Below are 26,040 nucleotides of genomic sequence, written 5' to 3'. Positions count from 1 at the left end.
GTAACACACAATGTTATGTTTAAAGGTGCAATCCCACAAAGTCAGCCAGATGAATGTATTAGGGGCCTCTGGCTGGGGAAGCGTTTGTCACTCACATGTTTTCTTTCCCCTTATCCAACCCTGTGCTTATCAGAGAACCAATAAGGAGAGGTTGGGCTCTGGCTGTAACAACCACTTGCTGATCACCCAGTGACATCATCACACAAAAGGGAGCAGCCAGAGGAAATCAAACCCCTCCAGGCCTAAGGTTACAGCCCCAGTGTTGTATGGTGGCGCGTGCACAGGTGAAAGCTGCATTGTGCGGTCTGTAGGAGGAGTGGCTCAGTGAGTAAAGACACTGACTGGCACGGAGTTTGAAGCAGGGGAACCTGATCCAATTCCCGGTGTCGGCTCCTTGTGACCTTGGGAGAGTCACTTTATCTCCCTGTGCCTCAGGCACCAGAAACATAGATTGTAAGCTCCATGGGGCAGGGACCTGTGCCTGCAAAATGTCTCTGTAAAGCGCTACGTAAAACTAGCAGCGCTATACAAGAACATGCTATTATTATTATCTATAGGGGAGCGATAGGATGTTCGGGAGCCATGATGGGGCATATCTTCCTTCCATTGGCTGCGCGCCGACCAGGTGATCGCATGGCAGCACGGGAAGACAAAATTATTGTCTTCCCAGCCAGCGTACGCGTCATTGCGCCCCCACATGGCCTGCCCCATAGAGGGCTGTGCTGTGTGGCGTGCGCGCCGCAGCCTACACTGGGGGCACAGCCTAATACTTACAGGTGTCAGATTTGGGTTAAAAAAAATATTACCCAGATGAGACCTCTTAAACATATCACTGCAATGAAATACTGTATGAGCCACTTTTTACCTTTATAGCTTCACAAACAATGTTCTCCCTCTCTGGGCAAGACAGTGCATTTTAGGTTAATAGACTAAACATTGGTTTAACTTCCATTCACTGTTTAAAAATATTTTGTGAATTATTTATTTTTGCAGGTAAATGATCTGATCGGGATCCTCTGAGCATTTCAAAAATACTCCCAGTGATTGCAGCTGCTATGAAAATCCTCCGTACAGCCAGAGACGTTACCCGCTATCTGACTCCGAGAGTATATCCCAGGTTATTCAGCCAGGCGCCAAAGCTTCTTACGCCGCAGAACTTCTCCGATTATGAGGACATTAAACAGCGTTACAAGCCAGAAGTGCCAGAATATTTCAACTTCGCAAGCGATGTCTTAGACAAGTGGTCTGCGATTGAAAAGGTACACGTTTTCTTCTACTGCTTTTACCATCAACAAAAAGTCTACCTGATCGCCTTGGTAGTTCTGCCTTTTCTTCTCTTCATTTCCAAAATCCCTATGTATATATTTCTCAGGTTCTCATATTTCTGCTGTACCCTGAAAAGTAAGGGCATTTTAAAGATGGCTACACGCTTGTGTGTGATCCTGCGTTGGTTATTTAAGTAGTGGTTTAGTGGAAACTATTTAGTTTCTTAGCACTTAGAAATTAAAGCAGCAACACCCCCCCCCCCCCTACTTTTTTTTCCCCTCACAGGATGGGAACTGTGGGGTCACTTAGAGCAGGTCCACGATTTTTAAATTGCTGGGTTTAAATCTGTCTGCTATATCTCTGGCCAATAGGAAGCCGCAACGTCATCAGCTGCGGATTCCTATTGGCTGGCTATTTAATTCCCCTTTAAACACAAGGGAGTAATACTGGCAACTTTACCGGTAAGAAGCCAGGGAACTGGTGGATCTCCGCAGCTGAAAATAGTGCTGTGCAGCTCCGGAGACACCCTGGTTCCCATCTTATATTAAAAAGGGCAGGGTGGGGGGGGGGGGGATTTGAGCTCCGGGGGGCCCATGCTTCCTGAGATACATACGGCCTGGGGGTGCCTGTAGGAGCCCTGGCTGGGTTCACAACATGGGAGTTTAACAGCATTTGACTTCTATGGATTTGATGATGTTAAGAATCGATTGTCCTCTCTGTGACTGGGGGGAAGGGGGTAACCTGGCTCACAAATAAAGGTTAAGCCTGGTTTTGGTTACCCGTGATCTGTGTATAAGGGTCCAAGAGAGTTAGCTCTTGGGCCCAGTAACATTGTATCTTTACCATGTGTTTGTTACCTATATTAAAATTATGTTTTGTGTTTTTCCCTTTCCGGGCATGCAATCAAACAGGGATTTCTGGTGCATGAGTTTTAAGTGGGATTTTGCAGAGAAAGTGGTGTCAGAACATGCATATCAGGTCAGGGACCAGAGTTACCTGTTCCCCGATAAATGTATCATACATGTATGCACATTGCCCCGGCAATATCTTCTCTTAAAAACGTAACCGCGACTCACCACTAAGGTACCCTGCTTCAGCATAGCTCAAAGGTGAATGAGGCACAGGGATTAACAGGTGTCCCTGTAGCTGAGGGAATCCCTAGGATAAGGGGGGTATCCCAGTTAGTGCCAAGGTGTCCCAGAACCTGTATTGGGTTTGTGGGTGCCCCAACCGTCTATAAGGTTCCCCAAGGTTTATACTTTATTAAAGTATGGTTTATAGGGTGTTATACTGTATGTATAAAAATCCATGGTCAGCCTACGCATTTGCATAGGAGCCAGGATGTCTGCCTAGCCATCTGAGCACAAAGAAGAGCCAGGATGTCAGAGGTGTTGGGCCATTTGGTAGCAAGGAGGGGCAGAGGAAAAGTCCCAAATGCTATTTTGGTGCTCTCAGACTCTGCAGAGCCATCCCCGCATATAGCCATACCCCTTTCCCTGACATCAGCCAGATGACTGGTGGGAAAGGTTCCCACGCTGGAGTCCATGTTAAACCATAGAACACGGTAGTCTATAAAGGGGCTACCACACTCAATAGCTAAGTGTGTCTCAGTGTCTCCAGCAAGAAAGAGCACGGGCAGGCTTTTCAAAAGTGTTCTTGCGCGAATAGCAAGGCACCGACTTCAGAAAAGTCTGCCCGTTATATTTTCTAAGTCCTGCTTTTTGCGACCAAGTCCTACAGAGGAGAACGTAGTGGTGGCGTCTGGAATTTCATGCCGATTTGAGTTCCAGGATATTTCGGGCTAAGTCCCGGTCAGGGAGGAGACCTTCTTTAGGATTCCCTGCACCTAGGAGAGTCTAGTTTTTACCCCAGTTCCCAAGAGTGCTTTTTTTGCCTGTATTTTGTGTTCCACTGTGTGCATGCCTTTTCATGCGAATAAATTTACAATTTATTTCACCAACTTGTTTTGCTCAGTGCATGATTCTGGAAAAAAGGTGTAAACTGCCTTGTCTCCCGTGACACTCTCTCTCTCTAGGGACGCAGCGGTAATTCGAATCCAGCTCTCTGGTGGATAGGTGGTAAAGGTAATGAAGTTAAGTGGAGCTTCGAGGAGTTGGGATTTCTCTCCAGGAAAACGGCCAACCTACTGTCTGATGCCTGTGACTTGAAACCAGGGGACAGAGTTATTGAGATTCTGCCCTGGGTGACAGAATGGTGGCTTTTAAATGTGGCATGTATAAGAGCAGGTAAGTACATCTCTGACGTTGATTACAGATTTTGACACGCTATTAGAAAATACAAATCTGATGGAATGATTATTACTTGGCTTAACTTTAAGTTTAATTAAAGTTTTTCATGCAACCTATTTTTTTAACACAATCCCTCATCAACGTATCTATTAATGTTGGTGAGCATGGGAAATAAATCATACAGAATATCTAGTGTACTGAGGATATGATTTCTAAAGAACACTGCAATTACAGGGTCTATTAAGTGTACTGAATATTTATATGTATTGTATTTAAGTAATAATTCCAGAAGAACAGGGCATTACTGGCCCATAATGCCCCGTTCTTCAGGAATTATTACTATTATAGGCTAATTGTAAAAAAAAAATCTACATTTGTCATAAAAAAAAGACACTTTTGTATAGTTGGATTGATTTTTATCGATATGATATTCTACAATTTCTTATGCTATTACTGTACTTGTTGATTACACACACACACACACACACACACACACACACACACACACACACACACACACACACACACACACACACACACACACACACACACACACACAATCTGGCTGCAGCATGGAGGGGGAGGAGTCAGTGTCTGGCTGCAGCAGGGAGGGGGAGGAGTCAGTGTCTGGCTGCAGCAGGGAGGGGGAGGAGTCAGTGTCTGGCTGCAGCAGGGAGGGGGGAGGAGTCAGTGTTTTGCAGGTGCCTACTGTCCAATCACCTCCCCTGTCTGAGAGGTGCTCTCACTCAGTGTTTATGAGAACGTAAGAATCACGAACAAGGAAAAAGTAACAGAGCACCACTACAAGGTATCCAAACTTGAAAAAAAGATTATAAGGAGGAAAGTGTGTTTTCCATAAAAAGTTATTTATTGGTCAAAAGACAAAAATAGCAATAGCATTGCCCTACCAATGCGTTTCGCGCTAAATTGCGCTTTCAATACCTTGAGCGAGCGCAATTTAGTTTGAAACGCGTTGGTTAGGTAATGCTATTGCTATTTTTGTCTTTTGACCAATAAATAACTTTTTATGGAAAACGCACTTTCCTCGAAGTTTGGATGCCTTGTAGTGGTGCTCTGTTACTTGTTCCATGTTCGTGATTCCAGTATCCTCAAGATGGAAGCACACTAAGAACGCCTGGAACCTGGGAACACATGGACGTTGCAGCATACTTGTGAGTTTCACTTGCTACATGTTTTCCTGCTCTAACTATGGACAATAGGTACTATTTAGGGTGATTCGATTGCTATGGTTTCTGGATAGATTGTGTATCAAACCTTCATTCTATATTTTGTCGGTTGCCCAACCAGGATCTCACACCCAGTACCTGTCCTTATTCATTAATACATCATCCAGGATTCGCTTCATGAGCATCCATTTATATACATCACATTATCTGTTTGGTTCTGTCTTTGGTCTTTAGTACTACACATATTTTTCAATAGTGTATGAGAACTCAAAGCCGATTGCCAAGCTTTTCAGCCGAGGTGCCACAGATTCTGGGCATATCCAATCAGAGAGCAGGGATTTCAATAATGCCCGGAATTTCTAACAGTTTAGCCTATACTTGTGCATATAACATCCACATTATCATTCTCAGGTTTGGTGCTGATTCCGGGAACAACTCAACTCACAGCAAAAGACATCCTCCATCGGCTAAACACTTCCAAGGCCAAGTGCATCGTAACCAGTGAGGCCGTAGCACCCGCTGTAGACTCTATTTCATCTCAAGCTCCATTTTTAAAAACAAAACTAATATCTGGAGGAAACAGAGACGGCTGGTTGAATTTTAAAGGTCTCTTTGAGTAGGTATCTTTGTAACGTCAGTATTTTCAAGTAATGTAAATATGCGGGTCCTTCATTTCTATAAAGCAATAAAGGCGAGGACACTCTGCAGGTACACACGGACATACAAGTGTAGGGACAAAGGACCCATATATACCAAATGGGCCGTGGCAACAGGGTGCGGAACAACTGGATTGGTTAATATAGAGTAGTGTTTCTCAACAGGGGTTCCTAGGAACACTTGTGTCCTGCGGGCGTCCCTAAAGGGTTCCCTGCAATTTTCTGGTACTTTGAAAATTGTACCAAATACAGAAGAATTTACAATGCATCTGATCTCAGACACGCTATTAGAGAGGGTTGGGGTTCCTTACAATGCATCTGATCTCAGACACGCTATTAGGGAGGGTTGGGGTTCCTTACAATGCATCTGATCTCAGACACGCTATTAGGGAGGGTTGGGGCTCCTTACAATGCATCTGATCTCAGACACGCTATTAGGGAGGGTTGGGGCTCCTTACAATGCATCTGATCTCAGACACGCTATTAGGGAGGGTTGGGGCTCCTTACAATGCATCTGATCTCATACGCGCTATTAGAGAGGGTTGGGGTTCCTTACAATGCATCTGATCTCAGACACGCTATTAGAGAGGGTTGGGGTTCCTTACAATGCATCTGATCTCAGACACGCTATTAGGGAGGGTTGGGGTTCCTTACAATGCATCTGATCTCAGACACGCTATTAGGGAGGGTTGGGGCTCCTTACAATGCATCTGATCTCAGACACGCTATTAGGGAGGGTTGGGGCTCCTTACAATGCATCTGATCTCAAACGCGCTATTAGAGACGGTTGGGGTTCCTTACAATGCATCTGATCTCAGACGCACTATTAGAGAGGGTTGGGGATCCTTACAATGCATCTGATCTAAGAGGTGCTAATAGAGAGGATTGGGGTTCCTTACAATGCATCTGATCTCAGACGCGCCATTAGAGAGGGTTGGGGTTCCTTACACTGCATCTGATCTAAGAGGCGCTATTAGAGAGGGTTGGGGATCCTTACAATGCATCTGATCTCAGACGCGCTATTAGAGAGGGTTGGGGTTCCTTACAATGCATCTGATCTCAGACGCACTATTAGAGAGGGTTGGGGATCCTTACAATGCATCTGATCTAAGAGGTGCTAATAGAGAGGATTGGGGTTCCTTACAATGCATCTGATCTCAGACGCGCTATTAGAGAGGGTTGGGGTTCCTTACACTGCATCTGATCTAAGAGGCCCTATTAGAGAGGGTTGGGGTTCCCAAGAACTTCACCATATAATTATTGGGGTCCTTAACTAAAAAAAGTTGAAAACCACTGCTATAGAGACAGACTGAAACTAGCTATAAATACGCCCCTTATTGCATGTGGGGGGGGGGGGGGAATAAGCAAAAATAAGTGGTGAAGTAAATAAAGTGTACAGGAATTATAAGAAAGTGAACAAATGTGAGAAATAAATAGAAAGTATCAAGAAACCATAGGGCTGTAAATCATAGTGCCTCAAACAGGAGATGTAATGTACATAATGTTGCTAGTTTATGAAGAGCAATCATATAGAATGGTAAACAACCAAAGCTCTCAATGTAGCAAGGCATGTAGCACTGGGGGGCTCAATTACAGTCCTCAAGCCCCCCTCCAACAGGTCAGGTGTTCAGGATATCCCTGCTTCAGCACAGGTGTCCAAGCTTCATCATAGGTTGCTCAATTGAGTCACCTGTGCTGAAGCTGGGATATCCTGTACACCTGACCTGTTTGGGGAGCGGGGGGGGGGGGGTTGAGGACTGGCTCCCCTGATGTAACATGCAAAAGGATAAAGGTGATGGTCTGCCTGGCACAAAGCACAAACGTTTAAACATGTCAGAGATGGAAGGGAAACCCGGAGTTGCTCAGAATAACGGCAGTGGGCATAGATGGCTATATGGGTACTCATTGTATCAAGATGCCGCTGGAACAATTCAAGAGGGCATGTGTCATACTGGAGAGTAGGTCAGAGGATACACCGTTACATGGAGTTACACAAGGGCAAATTATACAAGTAATTACTGTTGAGATGTCAAAGATAAGTGATAAACATGAGAAGCCCACACAATGTCCTGCAGATAGAATCACTTGAATATGGAAACGTTCACTCATGTATCCCGGCTCTGGTGCTGGACTCTTCCCAACTCAAATCCGAGCTCTGCACAGGAAATTGTATTAATCAAGTTTCATTTTAAATGTTGCAAAGGGCGGCCGATGACCAGCACAGCTGTGTGAAGACAAAGAGCACAGATCCCATGACCATCTTTTTTACTAGTGGAACAACCGGTTCTCCAAAAATGACTGAACATAGCCACTGTAGCTTTGGGCTCGGACTGGCTGTGAATGGACGGTGAGTGTCCTCTGGAAAGCAGTATCTATATCTTTATATAGCGCCCACAGTGTACTAAGTGCTTTACAAAGACAATACAGTACAGGAAATTATATTACAATAAGCGCAAAGACAGACTATAGGAAATGAAATCCCTGCCCCGGAGAGCTTACAATCTAATAAAGCAGTGTATGAATGTAGAGTTTGCTCTGTCCCATGGCACAGATTAGGAGTTCTCTAACTTTTCCCATTTAACCATCACCGATAGTAACATAGCATCCGGTAAAATACAAAGGCAGTTGTCCATCGAGCTAAGTATTCATTCAATTCTAACTGGGTGAGATATATTTACAATGGTCCAGAGGAAGGGAAACAAATATGCTTCTTTTCCATGTTACAATACTTTTACACCCCCGACCTTATATTTTAAATACAGAAGCTAATCACCACCACAATTCCCATGGACCCTGTCCCTGGGTGCTCTTTAGCCGACAGTTTTAGAACAAGTGTCATAAAAAGCTTTATTTTAGGATCGCTACTAATGTAGGCTGCAGGGGAGGGGAGATATGTACCTAACAGTATGCCCTTCCTCTCAATGCTTCATAAGCAGAGGCACGTTTAGAGTCTCTGTGCTATGTAAAAAGTTCCAACCATGAGCTCTGAAATCTGCCAATTGGAATTTTTACTCTAGATCAGCGGTGGGAAACTAGTCCTCAAGGGCCACCCACAGGTCAGATTTTCAAGATATCCCTGCTACTGATTATGCCACCTGTGCTGAAGCAGGGATATCCTGAAAACCTGACCTGTGGGTGGCCCTTGAGGACTGTGAGTTGCCCACCCCTGATCTAGATCCAATTCAGACTAGGAGTTTCTTAAAGAAATATGACCTCTTAAAAATATACATTTTAAGAAATACTTTGCCTTAAATGTTTTCTCCCGACACACACAGATATTGGCTGGATTTGACGCCCTCGGACGTATTTTGGAACATATCAGACACAGGCTGGGTAAAGGCTGCATGGAGTAGTGTTTTTGCACCGTGGATTCAGGGCGCCTGTGTTTTTGCCCACAGCATGACTCGCTTTGACCCAACTACTATCCTCGAAGTAAGATAACCTAGGAGAATAGGGTTGTGTAGGGCAGCGTCGTCCGTGGATGAGGTGCTTTACAAGCACAGAATGATGTCGTAACTTGTTAACTGATCTCTATAACCTCTTGGCTAATTCGCTTCCACTGACTTAAGAATCTACATGCTGGTATTTTGATTATCAAAGCAAATATATAAAGAACAAGCCAATATAAGATGGTTCGATGTATTATGCACCAGTTATGTTTGAAAACATTCTCTTGGACAAAACATGGAAGTTCTTTATTATTATTGTTGTTGTTTTAGATTTAAAACCACAAAAGTCTCTCCTGCAAAATAGAATATTATAGCTGTGTTAATATTTAGGTAGGGCTTTATTTATTGCTTTCATTTACTTTTTGATTCCTCTAATACAGACGCTGTCCACATTTCCTATCACAACGTTTTGTACGGTTTCAACAGCATACCGTATGCTTGTGCTGAAGAACCTTGCTAGGTAAGCATACAGTTCTGAATTATAGTCTGCTACTGTGTATTATTGTCAAACAATACTGTGCATGAATACACACTGATAATGGTCTAAATTACGGGTAGCAAACTCCAGTCCTCAAGAGCTACCAACGGGTCAGGTTTTCCGTATATCTCTAGTCAAAGACTGAGCCACCTTTGCTGGAGCAGAGATATACTGAAAACCTGAATTGTTGGTGAGTTGGATCAGACCAAACGTCTGCAGAGTATTTGCCCCCGTCCAAATTGTTTTCCTATGTAGGTAGTGCATGCACTGAGAAAAATCACACTGACAACGTTCAGAATGATAATGCTTGCTTTATTGCTACAGCCTGCGTTTCTATATAGGGGCTGCAGGGGACAGATTGTATGCAGAAGGAGCTGTCTAAGGTCTAAAGGTTGTGTGCAAATGCATGTCAGAGTCTCATTGGTTCTTGTTAGGTCATTTCCTTGTATGGTCTTGTTATTGTAGTTTATGGTCTTGTTATTGTAGTTTTAGTGGACACATCAGCTTTTGGGTTGGAATTCCTGGGTTGGGTGCCATCTTCATTTCATAGTTGATGGGAGGGGGAGCTGCGGTAGCCATTTTGAGTAAGGAACATAGCAAGGTACACATTACAGATGAAGAAATAGGCCTTTTAGCCAATCCATCACAGTCCCCCCTTGAAATGTCTATTTCTGAGTCAAAACTATCGGGCGCACTGTAGTGGACACTGCTGCTGGGTCTGTGTGCTATTGTTGTGTCGGGGTAGACTTTAATCCCTACCGCTGGGGCAGTGGTTGTTTGGGGTGAAAGGGCTGGCATCAGGGGCATTAGGGGCGCAGTCGGGGTGTAATAGGAACCGTCCGCCTGCAGCACAGGATATAGTTGTGCTACATGGGCAGTCAAGGTTGGTTTGTCATTCGTAGGCGGGGTAGTGGGTTGTATAGGTGGGGGTGCTGTTGGAGCTGGGAGCGAAGGTAACAAAGGAGTGAGTATGGGTGAATCAGTCACACCGGGGCGCTGCACACCACAATTATAACAATCTTCCCTGCATTGGGGATTTCGGGTGCCACACCTTAAACATGTCCAGGGGGGTGGGTCAGCACCAGCATAGGGTGGGGGTTGGTCATTTTCAGGGGTGTTACTTGTACAGTCGCCGCAAGGGTGATAAAGAAATACAACCTTCCCTCCCTTTTCTATCTCCTGCTCGGTCCATTTGTCTCTGTGGACAGCCTTGGCGACATTAAACCAGGCTTCCGCTGTCTTCAGCAGGTTGTTATCACTCAAAATTCCTCTCTTTTCTTTCAATATTTTTCGCCACTCTTCTGGCTGTAATCTACCTTTTGCTGCACTAATTCCACATACTTTAAACAGTCTACTTGCTTTCTTAACATGCTCCTTTCCCTCTCTTTCGGCCACTAGGTGGCAGGCTAAGACTCCTTTCTCTGTCTTACTCGCCTGTGTTCCCATGTTTACACACTTTATGGCACCAAATTGAATCCTTCTCTCTCACATTTTTTCTTTCTTTACTGGAAAAGTGTATGCTAACGCAGAAAAAACAGGAGTTCGGGCAGTTTAACGTCTAGGGGTTGTCGCCCAAGTACCTGTGGGCTATATCCTTCCTCTTTTACTTTCAACAATCCCCACCCGTCCTTATGAATTCACAACATTAATCCACAAACACATTTTGGACATGACATAACACTTGATTACGAGAGAGGAAAAGGTTGTTCAGGAATTAGTCGGCAGAGTACCGCGCTGTTACCAACCGTAACGCGCACCTCAACACTCCTCCCTCCGCAACGCGCACACCGCGCTGTCACTACCGGGAAAACCGTGTTCCTCTCTGTCCGACTTTCCCTTACTTCCCCATTCCCCTCCTTCCACCAAGTTTACAACGTACAATGACAAGATCCATAGTCAGCCGGCAAAAATCCCACTCCACTTCGGGCTCCCACTTGCGGCACAGACTAACACATAAACATATAAACATATACCGGGTGACAGATAGTCTAGGTAACAGGTTTGAGTTTAAAACAGGCTCCGGGCAAGATATCTACCTGTCTTTAGGTGACCTTCGGAGAGCCGTATGAGACACAGAAATAGACCAACAGCGGAGACAGTGCGTATCGGTAGATAAATGTTATCTTACCGTACTTCCAGAGGTGATCAGTCTCTTGCCGCGTCCGCACTTGGTCCAAATCGGTCCCTCTGTCCACGGCTGTCTGTTGGTTCACAACCCGGAGCCCCACGTTGGGCGCCAGCTGAGTTGGATCAGACCAAATGTCTGCAGAGTATCTGTCCCCGTCCAAATTGTTTTCCTATGTAGGTAGTGCATGCACTGAGAGACCTTAGGAGCTGTCTAAGGTCTAAAGGTTGTGTGCAAATGCACATGTCAGTGTCTCATTGGTTCTTGTTAGGTCATTTCCTTCTATGGTCTTGTTATTGTAGTTTATGGTTTTGTTATTGTAGTTTTAGTGGACACATCAGCTTTTGGGTTGGAATTCCTGGGTTGGGTGCCATCTTGATTTCATAGTTGATGGGAGGGGGAGCTGCGGTAGCCATTTTGAGTAAGGAACATAGCAAGGTACACATTACAGATGAAGAAATAGGCATTTTATCCAATCCATCACATTGGTAGCTCTTGAGGACTGGAGTTGGCCACCCCTGGTCTAAAACCTATTCTATTTCAAGGACAAATAGAAATGCTAAACGCCACTCAGTATGAACACAATGCTTAAGATAACGTGTGAATCTTTATGAAAAGGTGGGACATCTTTTTAGAAAGAAAAGCTACACAGGGATATACCGAATAAGTAAACATAGGATGTTGATCCAGGGAGAAATATGATTATTAGAGTCGGGAAGGCATTTATTTTCCCCTTATGGGGCACCATTAGATAATGTGTCATTGGGGTTTTGAGTTTGCCTTCCTCTGGATCAATGTACTGTAAACACAAATATAGGATAAGTATCTGTAGTCTAAATTAAACATAGGTTGAACGCTATGGGGATGTATCTTTTTTCAACCTCGTCTACTATGTAACTTATTTCTGATTTAATTTGTATGTCAATTAAGCTACAAGTTTAAGAGTCTGAAGCATTGTGTTGGTGGTGGGGAGCCTCTCAACCCACATGTATTGGAACAATGGAAAACACAAACTGGACTTGACATCTATGAAGGCTACGGACAAACAGAAACAGTATGTCATCCTATAAATCAAGTTAGAAAGACACAGGTTTCCTACGCGTGGGTAGTGTGGTTGTGATGCCTTTTATGGAGACATATATATATATATATATATATATATATATTTATATATACAGACCTGATTCATTTTAATGTATCCCATGCTCCTAATGGCTTATTTACACCTGGGGTACCAATAGGTTGCAAACATTAGACCTTTACCAATGAAGTCACTAAAATGATACTTTTCAGGGGATTGTCTGTGCAACATTCAAGGGAATGAAAATTAAGCCAGGGTCCATGGGGAAGGCCTCTCCAGCTTATGATGTTCAGGTATTTAACATATCATCAACTTGTACCAACTACGCAGAACATGTTGTATTCTTTTCACTCAGGTCTTTATCAACGCGTTACGCACATTGTGTTTCAGATAGTCGATGAAAATGGCAACATACTACCCCCTGGAAGAGAAGGAGAGATAGCCGTCCGCATATCCCCTCGGAAACCGTTTTGTCTTTTCTCTCAATACACAGTAAGGAAGGCTTCCCGCGTACATTACACCACATACCAGTTTTGAGTCCCACAGTTCTCCAACTCCTGGTTTTGAACAAGGATATGTTCTCAAAGTGGTTTGCGCCATCCCCTTGAAGAACTATGTACAGGCATACTCCGGTTTAAGGACACTCACTTTAAAGTACACTCGCGAGTAAGGACATATCGCCCAATAGGCAAACGGCAGCTCACGCATGCGCCTGTCAGCACGTCCTGAACAGCAATAGTGGCTCCCTACCTGTACCGAAGCTGTGCGCAAGCGGGGAGACTATAGAGCCTGTTACACATGCGTTATTTACATCAGTTATGCACGTATATGACGATTGCAGTACAGTACATGCATCGATATGTGGGAAAAAGGTAGTGCTTCACTTTAAGTACATTTTCACTTTACATACATGCTCCGGTCCCATTGCGTACGTTAATACGGGGTATGCCTGTATACATTATATTCAACTTGTTAATCATTTGATTTTGATAATTGCCAATAATGCTTCAATTTTTAAGGGCACATTTAAAATGTGAAAATCAGATCTTTAAGGCCATCCATTTGGCAGATTGAAGTATTTGCTCATTATTTTAATTTGAAAGTTTTCCTTGATGAAGAGATACTAATCCCGGCATGGCCTCCATTATTGATCAACAAATTCTTTAATTAATCTACGTGTCTGTATAAACTTGGTGTCAAACAAAAACATATCACAACCTAAACCCCAAATAACCACTGGATGATGTCGATTTTCAATAGGATGATCCAAAGAAAACAGCCTCAACCCAGCGTGGAGACTTCTATCTAACAGGAGATAAAGGCATTACAGATGAAGATGGTTATTTCTGGTTTGTTGGAAGAGCTGATGATGTTATTTTATCCTCTGGGTAAGATTCAATAATTTGGCTCCAAAATAGGCATTATTCATTTTTTTAGGCTGTTTAATTAACCACTTTTCCTGCACAGCAGAGGGTGTTAGTAAATGTATTTACTTTCTGTAATCCTGTAGACGAATGCTTGGTGCCTACACTAATAAGATCTGTTCACGCTTCCTTTTGTTAGATATCGGATTGGCCCATTTGAAATAGAAAGCGCTCTGATGGAACACCCAGCTGTCACAGAATCTGCTGTTGTGAGCAGTCCAGACCCAATCAGAGGAGAGGTAATAAACGATCACGACGTAAGCAACAGGATCATCCAATATTAGCCTCACATTCGTGATACAGCAGCTACACAATATTATGCATCTTTTTCCTGTATTATTTGTGTGGGGGAGGTGCTTGGACTGGATTTGAGCACCCCTCTATTAAAAAGTCTGATACCACAGACTCCATGGTATGATGTTGTTTGCCTATGGGGCTTTAATCAAAATACAAAAATTAAAGAATCTTATTTTCTTTCCATAAATGAAAATTTAATTTTTACCTTTTCAAGGAAACCCCTTAATATATGGGGCAGAAGATATTTTATTTATAAGACGTATGCTTTTTATATGAAGGAGCGGCTCAATAAGTAAAGATACTGACACCGAAAACAAGCTTGAAGCAGGGGAGCCTGGTTCAATTCTCAGTGTCAGCTCCTTGTGACCTTGGGGAAGTCACTTTATCTCCGTGCCTTAGGCACCACAAACACAGATTGTAAGCTCCACGGGGCAGAGACTGTGTCTGTAAAATGTCTGTGTGCTGCATACTGTGTACTACACTGTAACTGTGAAGCACTGTGTCTCATTGGGAGAAAAGCGCTACATGAAATAAAGTTATTATTAATCTTTCAATTGCAGGTTGTGAAAGCCTTTATTGTTCGCTCTCCTGCTTATAATGCGCATGACCCAGAAAAACTGATCACTGAGCTGCAGGAGCATGTGAAAAAGGTCACGGCCCCCTACAAATACCCAAGAAAGGTAAGTATATACATTACCATGAACTCACGTAACAAAAATTACAAACTATTTCGCTATTATTTCTCATCCAAATGCATAACCCAACACCTCAACTGCACGTTTACTTTCATTTAAATTCATTTTCTTGTTAACCTTAAAAAGAAAATCTAAATATTAAGAATATATTCTGGTAATCAAGTGTCTGATATTGAACACATGTAAAATTATCAAAATTAGGCATGTTAATGGTTCTAGCAAGTAAATCATACCCTATCCTGGAACCAGGGTCACGTGTGATGTGTGAATAGCTCCAGTTAGCTTAACTCAGCCCCTTTTCCAAAGCACACCAAGTCCTGCTGTATTTTCTTCACTTTATTGGGAAAGCATAAATCATATACAGGCACTTGTGGGTGATGTGGTGAGTGTTTCTCTGTGGGTGCTTTATAATCAGAGGCAGGTAAAAAGGAATGGCCTTGCCAAGAGGAGTGTAGCATGGAAGGGTACTCACTCAGTGTCCTTTGGCTTGAAAAGGAAGTAAGGGGAGAAGTGCCACACAGGAAAGTAAAGGGACTGAACTATCTTGTCAGCAGAGACAGGGGGGCAGGAATGAACCAATCTTCCATCTATGAAGAATGGGGTGTTGCCATGGCAACCAGCTAGGACTGAGAAAGGAACATATGAAACAATGTTGCCTTCATACATGCAGCCAGCTGCCGAGACAGAGGGAATTACAGGCAGCTGAACTAGGGAGACAGCAATAGTCAGTGAGCTGCAAAGGGAGACAGAAAAATATGAAATCCTGTTCCAGGACATACCCCCAATCCACTGGTAAACATAACAGGGTATCGCATTTTTCCTGGCTTTTTTTTTACTAACGAATCCTATGTAAACCAATAGTTTATTTTTGTCAATGTATTAACGAACAGTGACAACAGGATCTCTATTTTCCTTTTCCAGGTGGAATTTGTTGAACAGCTGCCAAAGACCATCAGTGGGAAAATAAAAAGAAAAGAGTTACGGACCAGAGAGTGGGGGAAAGGTTAGGATTATTACAGGCCAGAGAGTGGGGGCAAGGTTAGGATTATTACAGGCCAGAGAGTGGGGGCAAGGTTAGGATTATTACAGGCCAGAGAGTGGGGGCAAGGTTAGGATTATTACAGGCCAGAGAGTGGGGGCAAGGTTAGGATTATTACAGGCCTATACAGAACCTTCAGTTCAGGTTTGTTTATTAGATCAGAGGTGGCAAACTCCAGTCCTCAAAAGGCCACCGACAGGTTAGCTTTTCAGGATATCCCAGCTTCAGCACAGATGGCTCAGTATTCGACTAAGTCTCTGATTGAGCCACCTGTGCTGAAGCTGGGATATCCTGAAAACGTGACCTGTTGGTGGCCGTTGATGACTGGAGTTGGTCACTCCTGTTTTAGAAGGTTCAGTAATTGTTTAATGTAGCATCAAGTCAAATCTAGATGACATTACTGAATTCTAAAAAAAAAAACCATTGTCACCATTATGTAATGTTATGGGCAGCACTATGTGTAAATTATAAATGGTGATTATATAAAAAGTATTTAGATAAACCACTTGCTAGGATCTGCATAAGATTATACAGAAATACACATTTATTTTAACATTGTTGTCTGATATTTAAAATCTTCCATCAATAAGAATTACTGAAGATGTAACTAAATAGTTTGACCTTTTATTTCATAGCTGCTCAGTAAAATATTACACGTCACAAGTTAATTGGAATTTACGTAAAACTAACATCTTAAAATAGAAATGCATTAAAATAAACATGTTTAAGAAAAGACCACAATTTACAGTATCATATTTACACTTTTTTGAATAAAATTGCTATACACCTTCATTTTGTAACTGTGTCAAAGGTCGTTATTCTTTTTCAGATTTCACATTTTGTATTTAAAAGATATTACAGATCTGCTTTCTGAGCACTACTCCATGTGTTGTGGTGGTTATATGGCAACCTGAAGCATTGCTATAACATGATAGTTACACTAAAAAGAACAAAACATTGCAGCCTGCAGGGAGTAGGATGGATGGTAAGATTACGTTCTCATAGATGGCCTTAGACCAACAAATGTTTTGTGAGAATCAGAGGGTCCCGAAGAATTGAAACTTGTGCCAGAAGCGGTAAAAGAAAGTCCGCTGGTGGACAGCAAGGCTGAAGAATGTGTAGACTTCTCCTTGACAAGCGTATGCTCCCATTTAAAATATTCACAACCCTTCCCGTTTTCCTCATTGCGCTTTCTTACAGAGCAGCTGTAGAAAGCTTTTCCCTGGTTTGGGCCAATATTAGAAACTGTCAGCCTCTTCGCCCGTCGACCACAGTTACACAAGGGAGCAGTAATCTTTCTAGTCTTCACTACCCTTACGGTGCTGTTCATGTGGACCATAGAATTTAAAATGGCAGACGGAGCCACACGAGAACTGGTGGTCAAAGGCAAGGATCGGTTACCTGCTGAGACTTTATCTTCATGGATGGCAAAGGGCTGCTTTTTGGGTGGAGAATAAAAGCTCACACTTGAAAGCTTCCTTTTTGGACAGGAAGGTAGTGACGTGGACTTTTCGGCTCGCTCTACAAATGTTGACAAACGGTTAGTAGATTTGTTTCCCAATGCACTGGGTAACTTGAAAGTTGAACAATTAGACACCTTCCGTTGTACGTTATAAATAATAGTATCTGGGCTTTTATAAGCTACGGAGTTCGAGTGAGATGTAGGTGGTTGGAAGCCCAAACTTTTTACATTCAGAAATCCAGTACAATTTTGTATAGCATTTTTGGGCAATGACACAGTGTCTGGTGAATCCACTGTTAGTAAAGTTGGTTCTTCCAGTTGAATAGATTTGACAATTGGTTCTTCTTGAGAGTCTTCTATAACTGCAGCATCTTCCCAATCAGCCAACATGGATAAGCAGTCAGAACTAGGGCTTATATCCAATGCAGAGATGTCATTCACAGAAGAAACAGTGGTAGACATTAGCACATGCCCAGTGCCAAGACAACAGTTATCTGTAGGTGTAGATGTAAAGGCTCCAATTTTTACTCCATTTTGTAAGGTGGTAAGTGAACTGCGGTAGGTAGATCGATATTTCTGGTAATTCCCGAGAGTAGTAGAAAGTCCATTTATTAAAGTCTTTGTTGGTAATTCTTGAATTTTGATTTCATTAGAAGTTTTAGCTGCGACAGCCTGATCACTCCTTACATGAGTGGAATAAGACTCCCGAGCATTCGGTATGCTAGATATATCCGTATATATAGAAGTGGGGTTTTCCTCCAGAGTTAGCTTGTCGATGATAGCCATGTTCTTTGTTGAAGCTTGAACACCATCACTTTGTCCAGAATTGCAATCCCGCACTGGAAACGCATTCCGAGGTTGCGCACAGGTAATCTTTGGGCGCACCTACATTTCATAAACAAATGCCAGAGCTTTTCAAAACGGATCATCGCAGCTTTGCTCAGCAAGGTCGACAACAACCAATGTATACCATGCTTAATCAAATTCAGGTTTAAAATGGTACCGTTTTCTGCGGCTTGAAAGACTGTTTACGTCTCGCTTACATGTCATGACTTGGTGATGCAAGAAAAAAGGGCGACCGGAAGAACCAACTAACCTTATCCAAGGATTTGGTCATTTTTATCACACATCCATCACAGATCATCCGCCAAGCGAGATTTGCAGTATTGCGGGAGTCATCCAAGCCTTAAACAAAACAACGTTACAATATTACTTCACATCACACATGTGCATATTAAGCGATGAATGGTATTCATGCAGGGTGAATTAAACGTGTGTGTGTATGTTTGTCTTGGAGAAGTATAGATTTTCTGTAGATTTGACCAACACACGAGTTCTGCATAGATGTAATAGTGTACAGATTTAGCAAAACCTCAAAGGTCTACTTCATGTTTATACATCGGGTCAAGATAGAACTATGTTCGGTCTTGTTAAAAACGTATCATAACCTGTGACAAATCTATACATAGAGAGCAATATAGGGGTTGCACCCGCTCAACCTAGTGTGACCGCTAGGATCACTGAATCAGACTGGTGCAATAGGGCAAGGAGACTAATCAGAACACAGAGAACACTGTATGATGTAGAGACACAGAACATACAGATAAGGCCCTATTAATGCACTCAAAATCTGAGGGGTAAGTCACCCTAGTAAAAAAGCAACAGCACAGGAATAATCTGAACCAAACCTATAAATAGTGTTTTAGTATGCTTTATTGATATTGGTTAAAAAAATGGTACCAGATTAAATGGTGAATAGAATGAACCGAATACAATTGGTGCTATTCGGGAATATTGCCAAATAGTTAATCCAAAATAATTGGAAAACTAAACATAAGCACTATAAATTACAGATTGCACACGATCAATGCCTATGGTGTAAGGCAGTGAAGGCTAACTGAAATGGGTGACGTCACTGGAGCACTATATAAAATATATACATCCACTAGAGGCAATTCAAAGTGTGTGAACTCTAGTTCCCCCCAAATCTATACATATAATTGTCAAACTAGTTAAAGCAGCAATCCCGCTCTTCTGTTTTTTTGGGGGTGAATATTTAAAGATGGCGCCCGTAGTCATCCAATAGGGAGCTGCAATGTCATCCCCCCGATGATGTGGCTATTGGCCCTAAAAGATTTGGTGCCCACCTGCAACTAAACCAGTAAGTATGTCTGGAACGAGTGGGTCCCCAGAGCTAGAAAATAGTGCAGTTCAGCTCCGGAGGACTCCCGTTTCAATACTGAAAAGAGACTAAGATAAGATATGGGTAGGGTGGGGGGAAGAATTGCTGCTTTAACATAAGGAATGTTACAGCTATTATCAATCACCATGTTTTCTATTAAGACCCATCAAACCATACCAGAATGTTCCCTTCCCGAGAATTCAATTCCCAGATCCTGTAAAGCGCCATTTAATCCCTTCGGTTTACGGTCGTAGAAAAGCTGAAATAATGAAAGTGAAAAATTAGATTGGTTTATTTCAGCTGTGTAGGCATTAGCGCGGTTTCGGCCTCGTTTCAAATTGGGGACCTTTCCCATGTGAGAACATCGTAAATCATTACACTACAGAAACCGAGCTTGTGTAAGCACTTGAAAGTAGAATCTGTTTAGTGTCATCTATATTATAACGTACATCATGGGGTGGCTCAACTCCAGTTCTCAAGCCCCTCCAAACAGGTCAGGTTTTCAGGATATCCCTGCTTCAGCCCAGGTAGCTCAATCAGAGCTAGTCTTCAACTGAGCCACTGATTGAACTACCAGTGAAAACCTGACCTGTTTGGGAGGGGCTTGAGGACTGGAGTTGAGAACCCCTGATGTACATGATGTACATGATGTACATGATGCACATAAGTTAAGACACTTCGCCTGAAGGTTCTAATGACTTGCTCACCTTGTACGTTATTCGGAGATCAATCCATGAATTTAGTATCTCAGGTTTTCTCAGCTGCTTCCTTTTGCATTCATACAGCAAGCAGACACCCAAATCCCAGTCTGCAGAAAAGATCACAAAAGATCTTGCCTAGTTACCAATACAAACTTTATAAAGAAATAACAAATCGTTAAGAAATAAGCAAATGAACAGACAATTCTACGCACACGTCTACATTAGAATGGTTGGCATGTTGGCTTTCATATCTTTATAACAGGCACTTCGCATTTTAATCCAGTTGTCATTAAACATTTTCAGCTTTTCACCCCGATTTAGGCTCCAAAATAAAGAGCCCGTACAACACTGCCCAACAGGATGAACATCTGTCTCTAAATGGGTAGATGGCTTTGAACTTTGTTAAATTATTCTTGAGAGCGCAAGCTGGCTAATATAACAATATACAAACTGAAGCATTAAAGGAATCCTAGTAAAAGTAAAGAGGGTAACAATCCCGCCCACTTAGGGGGGAGATTCACTGAGGTCCGTTTGCCAGATAACGCACCTGACCCACCGTAAAAACCCAGATTGGGTACGTTATCCCGCAACGGACTTTAGTGAATCACCCTCTTATTATGCTGGGGTGCGTACACTCACAACTTTAATTTGTGCGGTTTTACAGCAACAATCCCATCCGGAAGTCTATATGAGTTTAACTCAGATAGTATAAGCACATCCTTTAAAAAAAAAAATATGTTTGTTTTTCTGTTAAAACACATGATTTTGTCATCTCTTTTCAGGTTACAATGGTACCTTAGACTGCAATGGGCTCTGAGAAGAGCTTGATTTTAACCTTCAAACACTTCTATCTCATGAACAAAGGAAAAAATAAACTAAAAACCAGCATTGGAAAAGGGGAGATTTTTTTTTTTTTTTTTAAAGTAAATTAAAAATAAAATGCAAAAAAATGGCAATCAGCTCAGGCTTTAAGGTTTTGCAGGACTGGAACAGACTTGTGGAGCCCGGAATAAAGTATTTTAATACCTTTACTGCAGAGTGCAAATTTGTGTCACTTTTTAGGCATCATAATCTTAGTAACAATTTATTTACCAAAAATACCAAATCCTCTAGTTGTGTATTTTTTACCTGACCAAGTTACAAAACCACACATCTTGTTCTCGGACGTAGAATGGATCGGCACAGCGCTAAGGAAATCTATGTTCTTCTCCTTTTGGATCTTCCGAATCCAGGTGGAAAACTGGGACAAGCAGATCTTTAGCGGAATCCCTTCATCCACCTGACACTGTAAAAAAACAAAACCTGTTATTTATTTGATTTAAAAAAAGTGGATTTACAGTTTTGCTCCACAAGTTATAAATACCATGATACATTCACTAGAAGACTTAACAGCAAATAATACAGATCCTAATATTGTTTTCTGCCATATATGTTAATTTTATAAAAACGAAACATATGAATTGTCCGTTAAACATATAATCTTATTTTAGTAAGTTAAAAGAACTTGTTTACAGTCTCCCACATACATTAATACAAATGCCAAACGTATTTACCTGTGTTATACCCGTCAGTTCTGTACAGAAGTTGGAGAGAATTGGATGTTCCTGGGGTTGGACGTAATTGTGGAATTCTGACTCAATCTCTCCATTTAAGGTATTTAATAAAACGGCAGGAAACTCAACTAGAAGCAAGAACAAATACGCATTGCTACAATATTAGCGTTAAGACTTTTAATATATTATAAATCTGAAGGCTAGTATGCATAATCTACCTACAGGATACCGTGAAATCCAGGCCCCACATCCTTCAAAGGATAAAAATGATTTTACTTGTCTGTTTAGCAATTTTTAAATAGCCAATAATGTTTGCATGATTCCTTTGGATTAAATAACCATTGTCATTACTGTAAAGCAGTAGTAGCATTTGGTATTCAAGAGCCACTTCAGTAAATCAGATTTTTATCAAGTCATCTACAAATGCTCCTTATAGAGCAATGTATTGCATTTGTTTTCTAGAATTGAGCGGACAAAACATTTGTAGATTAAAGGTGCCGTAATCTCACAAATGACAATTGGCAGCTGTTGAAGACTTAGTAGAGAAATAAAAATGGTATATGCGCATCAAGTCTCTTTATTGAAGTATTTAATAGTGCCAAAGTAGTGATAATTTACAAAAAAAGAAAAAAATGCACCATTTTCTTTTTCTGCGTGGTTACTAAAGATGACAGCCTCATCATAAATGATCAAAGGGCAGATGAAAAGTTTGAATGGAGCAGAAATGTATTCTAAAAAGATGAGATATTCAAACAAAGTAAGAGAAAATAGGTAAAAATACATAAAGTACACCTTTATAGCAGCCATATAAATACCTCCCACGGAAATAGTAATGTAGAGTCCCTTCAATTTGACACTTACTGATTTCTTGTCCATAATGCTTGGTATCTTTCCAGCACGTAGACTCAAAGTCAATGATGATTAAGTAATCAAAAAATTGTTCTGCAACAGACCAAAGACAATCTTGTTATGTACGAAAGTACAGCAAAGATATCATCATGAACAGCTCCACAAGCTGGGGTACTTACTAGATTTGGGACCGCACAGACTTTTGGAATTCAAAGACATTTTGGAGCTTTTCCTAATTAAGCCAAGTTGTCTAGGAGAAAATAAAAATAGTTAAGATTATTTTTTACTTGTTATTTTATTTGCACAATTTTCATACTTATGAGATGTAAGCAAGTTACCCACCGCATAACAGTTTGCACAGTATCAGCTGCGCCTTGCATACAGGCAAAGGCATTAGGATATCTGGTGTTACTTCTAAATGCCATACAGTTCTTATTACTATCAGATATCCATTTTTCTGTGCAATGGTTACTTTAATCCTGGTGTAATAATAAAAAAAAAATTACCCTCTGTGTGAGAAGCAGGGGGTTTCTGGAGATGAAACGTTATACTGTATCAGCTCCGGGGACACCCCGATTCCCCAAATACTTATCTCCTGCATGTTTTTAGGTCCCATGTCACGCGGGTCAATAAGAAGCTGTGGCGGGTGACATTGCGGCTTCTATTGACCAGATCAGGTGGGACACATTCAACCTGGCATATTGCATGCCCAGCCAGGAGTGCTACAGATATGACCTGCAGAGGAATGTATCTCTAGAAGCAGAGGGTCCCCCAGAGCTCAAATTAACACAGTTCAGCTCCAGAGATCTCCAGCTTCCCACCTAGTAAAAAAAAAAAAAACTAGGCAGAAAATACGGCTCAGAGTACAATGTCAAACTTTGGGTCCAATTTTTCCCTAGTAGATCTAGCAGCATGTTTGTTAAGTAATAAAATTAAAATATTTTGGGTTGTTTCATAAAATTATTGGAAAATAAAAGATCACGCATTAACTAACTTTGCCAGCTGCTTTGTCGCCATTTTAGTTTCCTGAGCAGATGATCTTCTACTGCAATAAAAAATAAAGGAGAGAAATAATTTTAGTTACAAAAACAATATATTCTTACACAGCATGAATTTGTTTTTAAGATAAGTTGAACATTTGATCAATTTAAACCCAAAAGGCAAGTCTCCAAAGGCACAAGGATATGTAATATATACAAAGTCATAATTTTTTAAGTTACAATGGTGGGTATTTTAAAAAGGGTCCAGAACATGTCTCCCTGTAACCAATGCCCCATATACTACTCATTAGAATGTGCTGGAATGGGCCATATATTATCTATGAAGGAGACAGAAGATGTCTTAAGGAGTAGCACTGCTTAGCAAATATAGCCCTTTCAGAATATCTTACTCGACCGACTAACAAACAAGCAGGCGTAGATCCCTCTCACACATATGGGTAGAAACACCATACACTGTGGTGGGAGTCCTCGTCCAGTAATAACATCCCTGCTTTCGTATTGGTTAAAGCAGGTAACCCTTTCAACTGCCAGAGGGGGATGCAACACATTGCCGATTGTAAGCTCTTCGGGGCAGGGTGTCTCTTTGCATGGTCCTTTACTTGCCGCTTATCCCCATTGTTTGTACTTTAATGCCACCCAGTATAGTCATGTCCTAAAGCTCTGCCTGCATACACTGCGATGTACAAATCACTGACAGCAACAGGTTTAAAATCCCAGCCCCTTCTCCCTCATGTAAATAGCAAGCTCTGCAGAGGAGAAAGAGAAAAAGTGAAAGAGAGAATATATATACAGTATAAAGCCAAAAAGTATTATTATTATTACTATTATAATTATTATGAGCAACTTACCTGCAAACACCCCCATTCACTTCCTTATTATGATTGCAAACATTAAATAGATTTCATATTATGTACAAATAATGTGAACACATGAAACTACAGTTAATATGTTGCTGCCCTGTGCTGCCCCATAATATAAAGTGAGGAGGCAGCGCACATACTGAGGTAAACACACTACCCGCCTGTGGCATCTGCTGCAATGAAACAGGCACCATCACTCTCCCCCTCCCCTCTGCTTCCTACTTCCGTCGGCAACGGTGACGTAACTTCCAGCTCCGCAAAGGGAAACATGTGGGGAGAGTTGGGGGTCGATTGGAGAGGGCTTGGTTAAGGGCATGAATTGGCGGTGGGCAGTGCGACTAATCGATCCCCGATGGAGGCTGGGTTGTTGCTGAGTGGTGAGTAGCAGGGAACACGTGGGCTGGGGAGGCTGCTCTATAGGGGGCTTAGTATCATTATATAGAGTGATGTCCTATGAGGAGCAGGGTGACAGGCACTTATTATAGTGACCCCTGCAGTGCCAGTTTCCATCTGTATGCAGAGTACACAGAATATATATAATGTTTGGGGGGAATGTCCCAGAGAAACTCAAACATTGATAAAGTAATACAATAATACAGTGACAATGAGACAAATACAAACAATGAGCAAATCCTGCCTTTCCCCATTATCTCTTGGCAAACAATGCATCCACTGCAGCCAGGGATTCTGGGAAATTACATGCAAATGAGCATGCAGTGTCATATTTTGCTTCTTATCCATTTTAACATGACCCCTATACATTTATGGCTGCCATATTACAGCTTTTCAGCACAGCCTGGGTTACAGAATTGCATAGCCAGTGGCTATGGGAGGGTTTTTGTCACACCCCTCCTCCCCCCTGTGTATGTAACAGTGTTTCCTCCACCCCGTGGGAGATAAGATTTGGCCATTACTGGTCGTGTGGTGCATGGGTACCTTTTGGTAACAGGAGAGCTAAGTCGTCCTCCGGTTGTAGTTTGGACACAGGAACAGGCTTCTGGGGTTCATAACCCACATATTTCTTTAGCAGTGCAGCGCCTCCACCTGCCGTAGGCTCCAAGAATTGAAGGAGATCTCCCACGGTAGAACTATTACCTCTCCCCCTAGTAAGGTCACGCACCAGGCAGGAGGTATATGCAAACAAGAATGGGTTTATTACTCTTCAGTACAGTTACAAGGCAGTTTCTAGCTATTCCCTGGATCAGCGGTGCGCAAACTGGGGGACACGGGCCACGCAGCGATTAGAGACTCCGTGCTAAGAGCGCAAGACCTCTGTAAATTTACTTACCGGCTTCTTGTCCACGTGTCTCCATGGCGACGCGGCGTCAAATGACGCCCGTTATCATGGAGACGTGACCTCACATGACGCCGTGGGTCACGTGACCTCACATGACTCTCAGCTAGTATATGTATGTATGTATGTATGTATGTGTATCTCTATCTCTATCGGCACAAGACAAATTATAGAGTGAAACAATATTTTATT

At 42.1% G+C, this 26,040-nt stretch overlaps 3 protein-coding genes across 10 annotated transcripts in view; 2 read left to right on the top strand and 1 right to left on the bottom strand.

Moving 5' to 3' along the window:
• The first annotated feature begins 337 nt into the window (after nucleotides 1-337).
• LOC142463364 (acyl-coenzyme A synthetase ACSM3, mitochondrial-like) lies at nucleotides 338-16,730 on the top strand. Its single transcript, XM_075566012.1, has 14 exons — nucleotides 338-453; nucleotides 994-1,259; nucleotides 3,302-3,512; nucleotides 5,114-5,318; nucleotides 7,562-7,705; nucleotides 8,634-8,790; nucleotides 9,188-9,267; nucleotides 12,341-12,464; nucleotides 12,704-12,784; nucleotides 12,882-12,983; nucleotides 13,752-13,879; nucleotides 14,055-14,154; nucleotides 14,773-14,892; nucleotides 15,829-16,730. The coding sequence occupies exons 2-14, from the start codon at nucleotides 1,056-1,058 to the stop codon at nucleotides 15,913-15,915; spliced, it is 1,743 nt and encodes a 580-aa protein (XP_075422127.1). The 5' UTR covers nucleotides 338-453; nucleotides 994-1,055; the 3' UTR covers nucleotides 15,916-16,730.
• ERI2 (ERI1 exoribonuclease family member 2) lies at nucleotides 16,214-25,542 on the bottom strand. Of its 8 annotated transcripts, XM_075566001.1 has the most exons (11): nucleotides 24,543-24,785; nucleotides 24,298-24,440; nucleotides 23,688-23,738; nucleotides 22,873-22,943; nucleotides 22,706-22,786; nucleotides 21,845-21,972; nucleotides 21,420-21,576; nucleotides 20,298-20,398; nucleotides 19,768-19,849; nucleotides 18,505-18,593; nucleotides 16,214-18,293 (listed from the first exon to the last, which is right to left on the bottom strand). In XM_075566001.1, exons 3-11 carry the CDS (start codon nucleotides 23,708-23,710, stop codon nucleotides 16,938-16,940), a joined length of 2,088 nt encoding a protein of 695 aa, XP_075422116.1. In that variant the 5' UTR covers nucleotides 23,711-23,738; nucleotides 24,298-24,440; nucleotides 24,543-24,785; the 3' UTR covers nucleotides 16,214-16,937. The 8 variants fall into 8 exon arrangements, with proteins under 8 accessions (XP_075422116.1, XP_075422120.1, XP_075422117.1 ...); XM_075566005.1 differs by lacking the exons at nucleotides 24,298-24,440; nucleotides 24,543-24,785 and adding an exon at nucleotides 25,491-25,542; XM_075566002.1 differs by lacking the exon at nucleotides 24,298-24,440 and having other exon boundaries at nucleotides 24,695-24,780.
• REXO5 (RNA exonuclease 5) overlaps nucleotides 24,788-26,040 on the top strand; it is a 29,816-nt gene continuing 28,563 nt past the window's right edge. Inside the window, exon 1 of the mRNA XM_075565996.1 lies at nucleotides 24,788-24,931. The gene's annotated coding sequence lies outside the window, so the exon portion shown is untranslated. The remainder of the gene's footprint in view (nucleotides 24,932-26,040) is intronic.

This window comes from Ascaphus truei, chromosome 11, assembly GCF_040206685.1.
Source record: "Ascaphus truei isolate aAscTru1 chromosome 11, aAscTru1.hap1, whole genome shotgun sequence".
Lineage (NCBI taxonomy): Eukaryota > Metazoa > Chordata > Amphibia > Anura > Ascaphidae > Ascaphus > Ascaphus truei.
The sequence above is the reverse complement of the archived record's forward strand: the minus strand, read 5'-3'. Positions and strand labels throughout refer to the sequence as shown.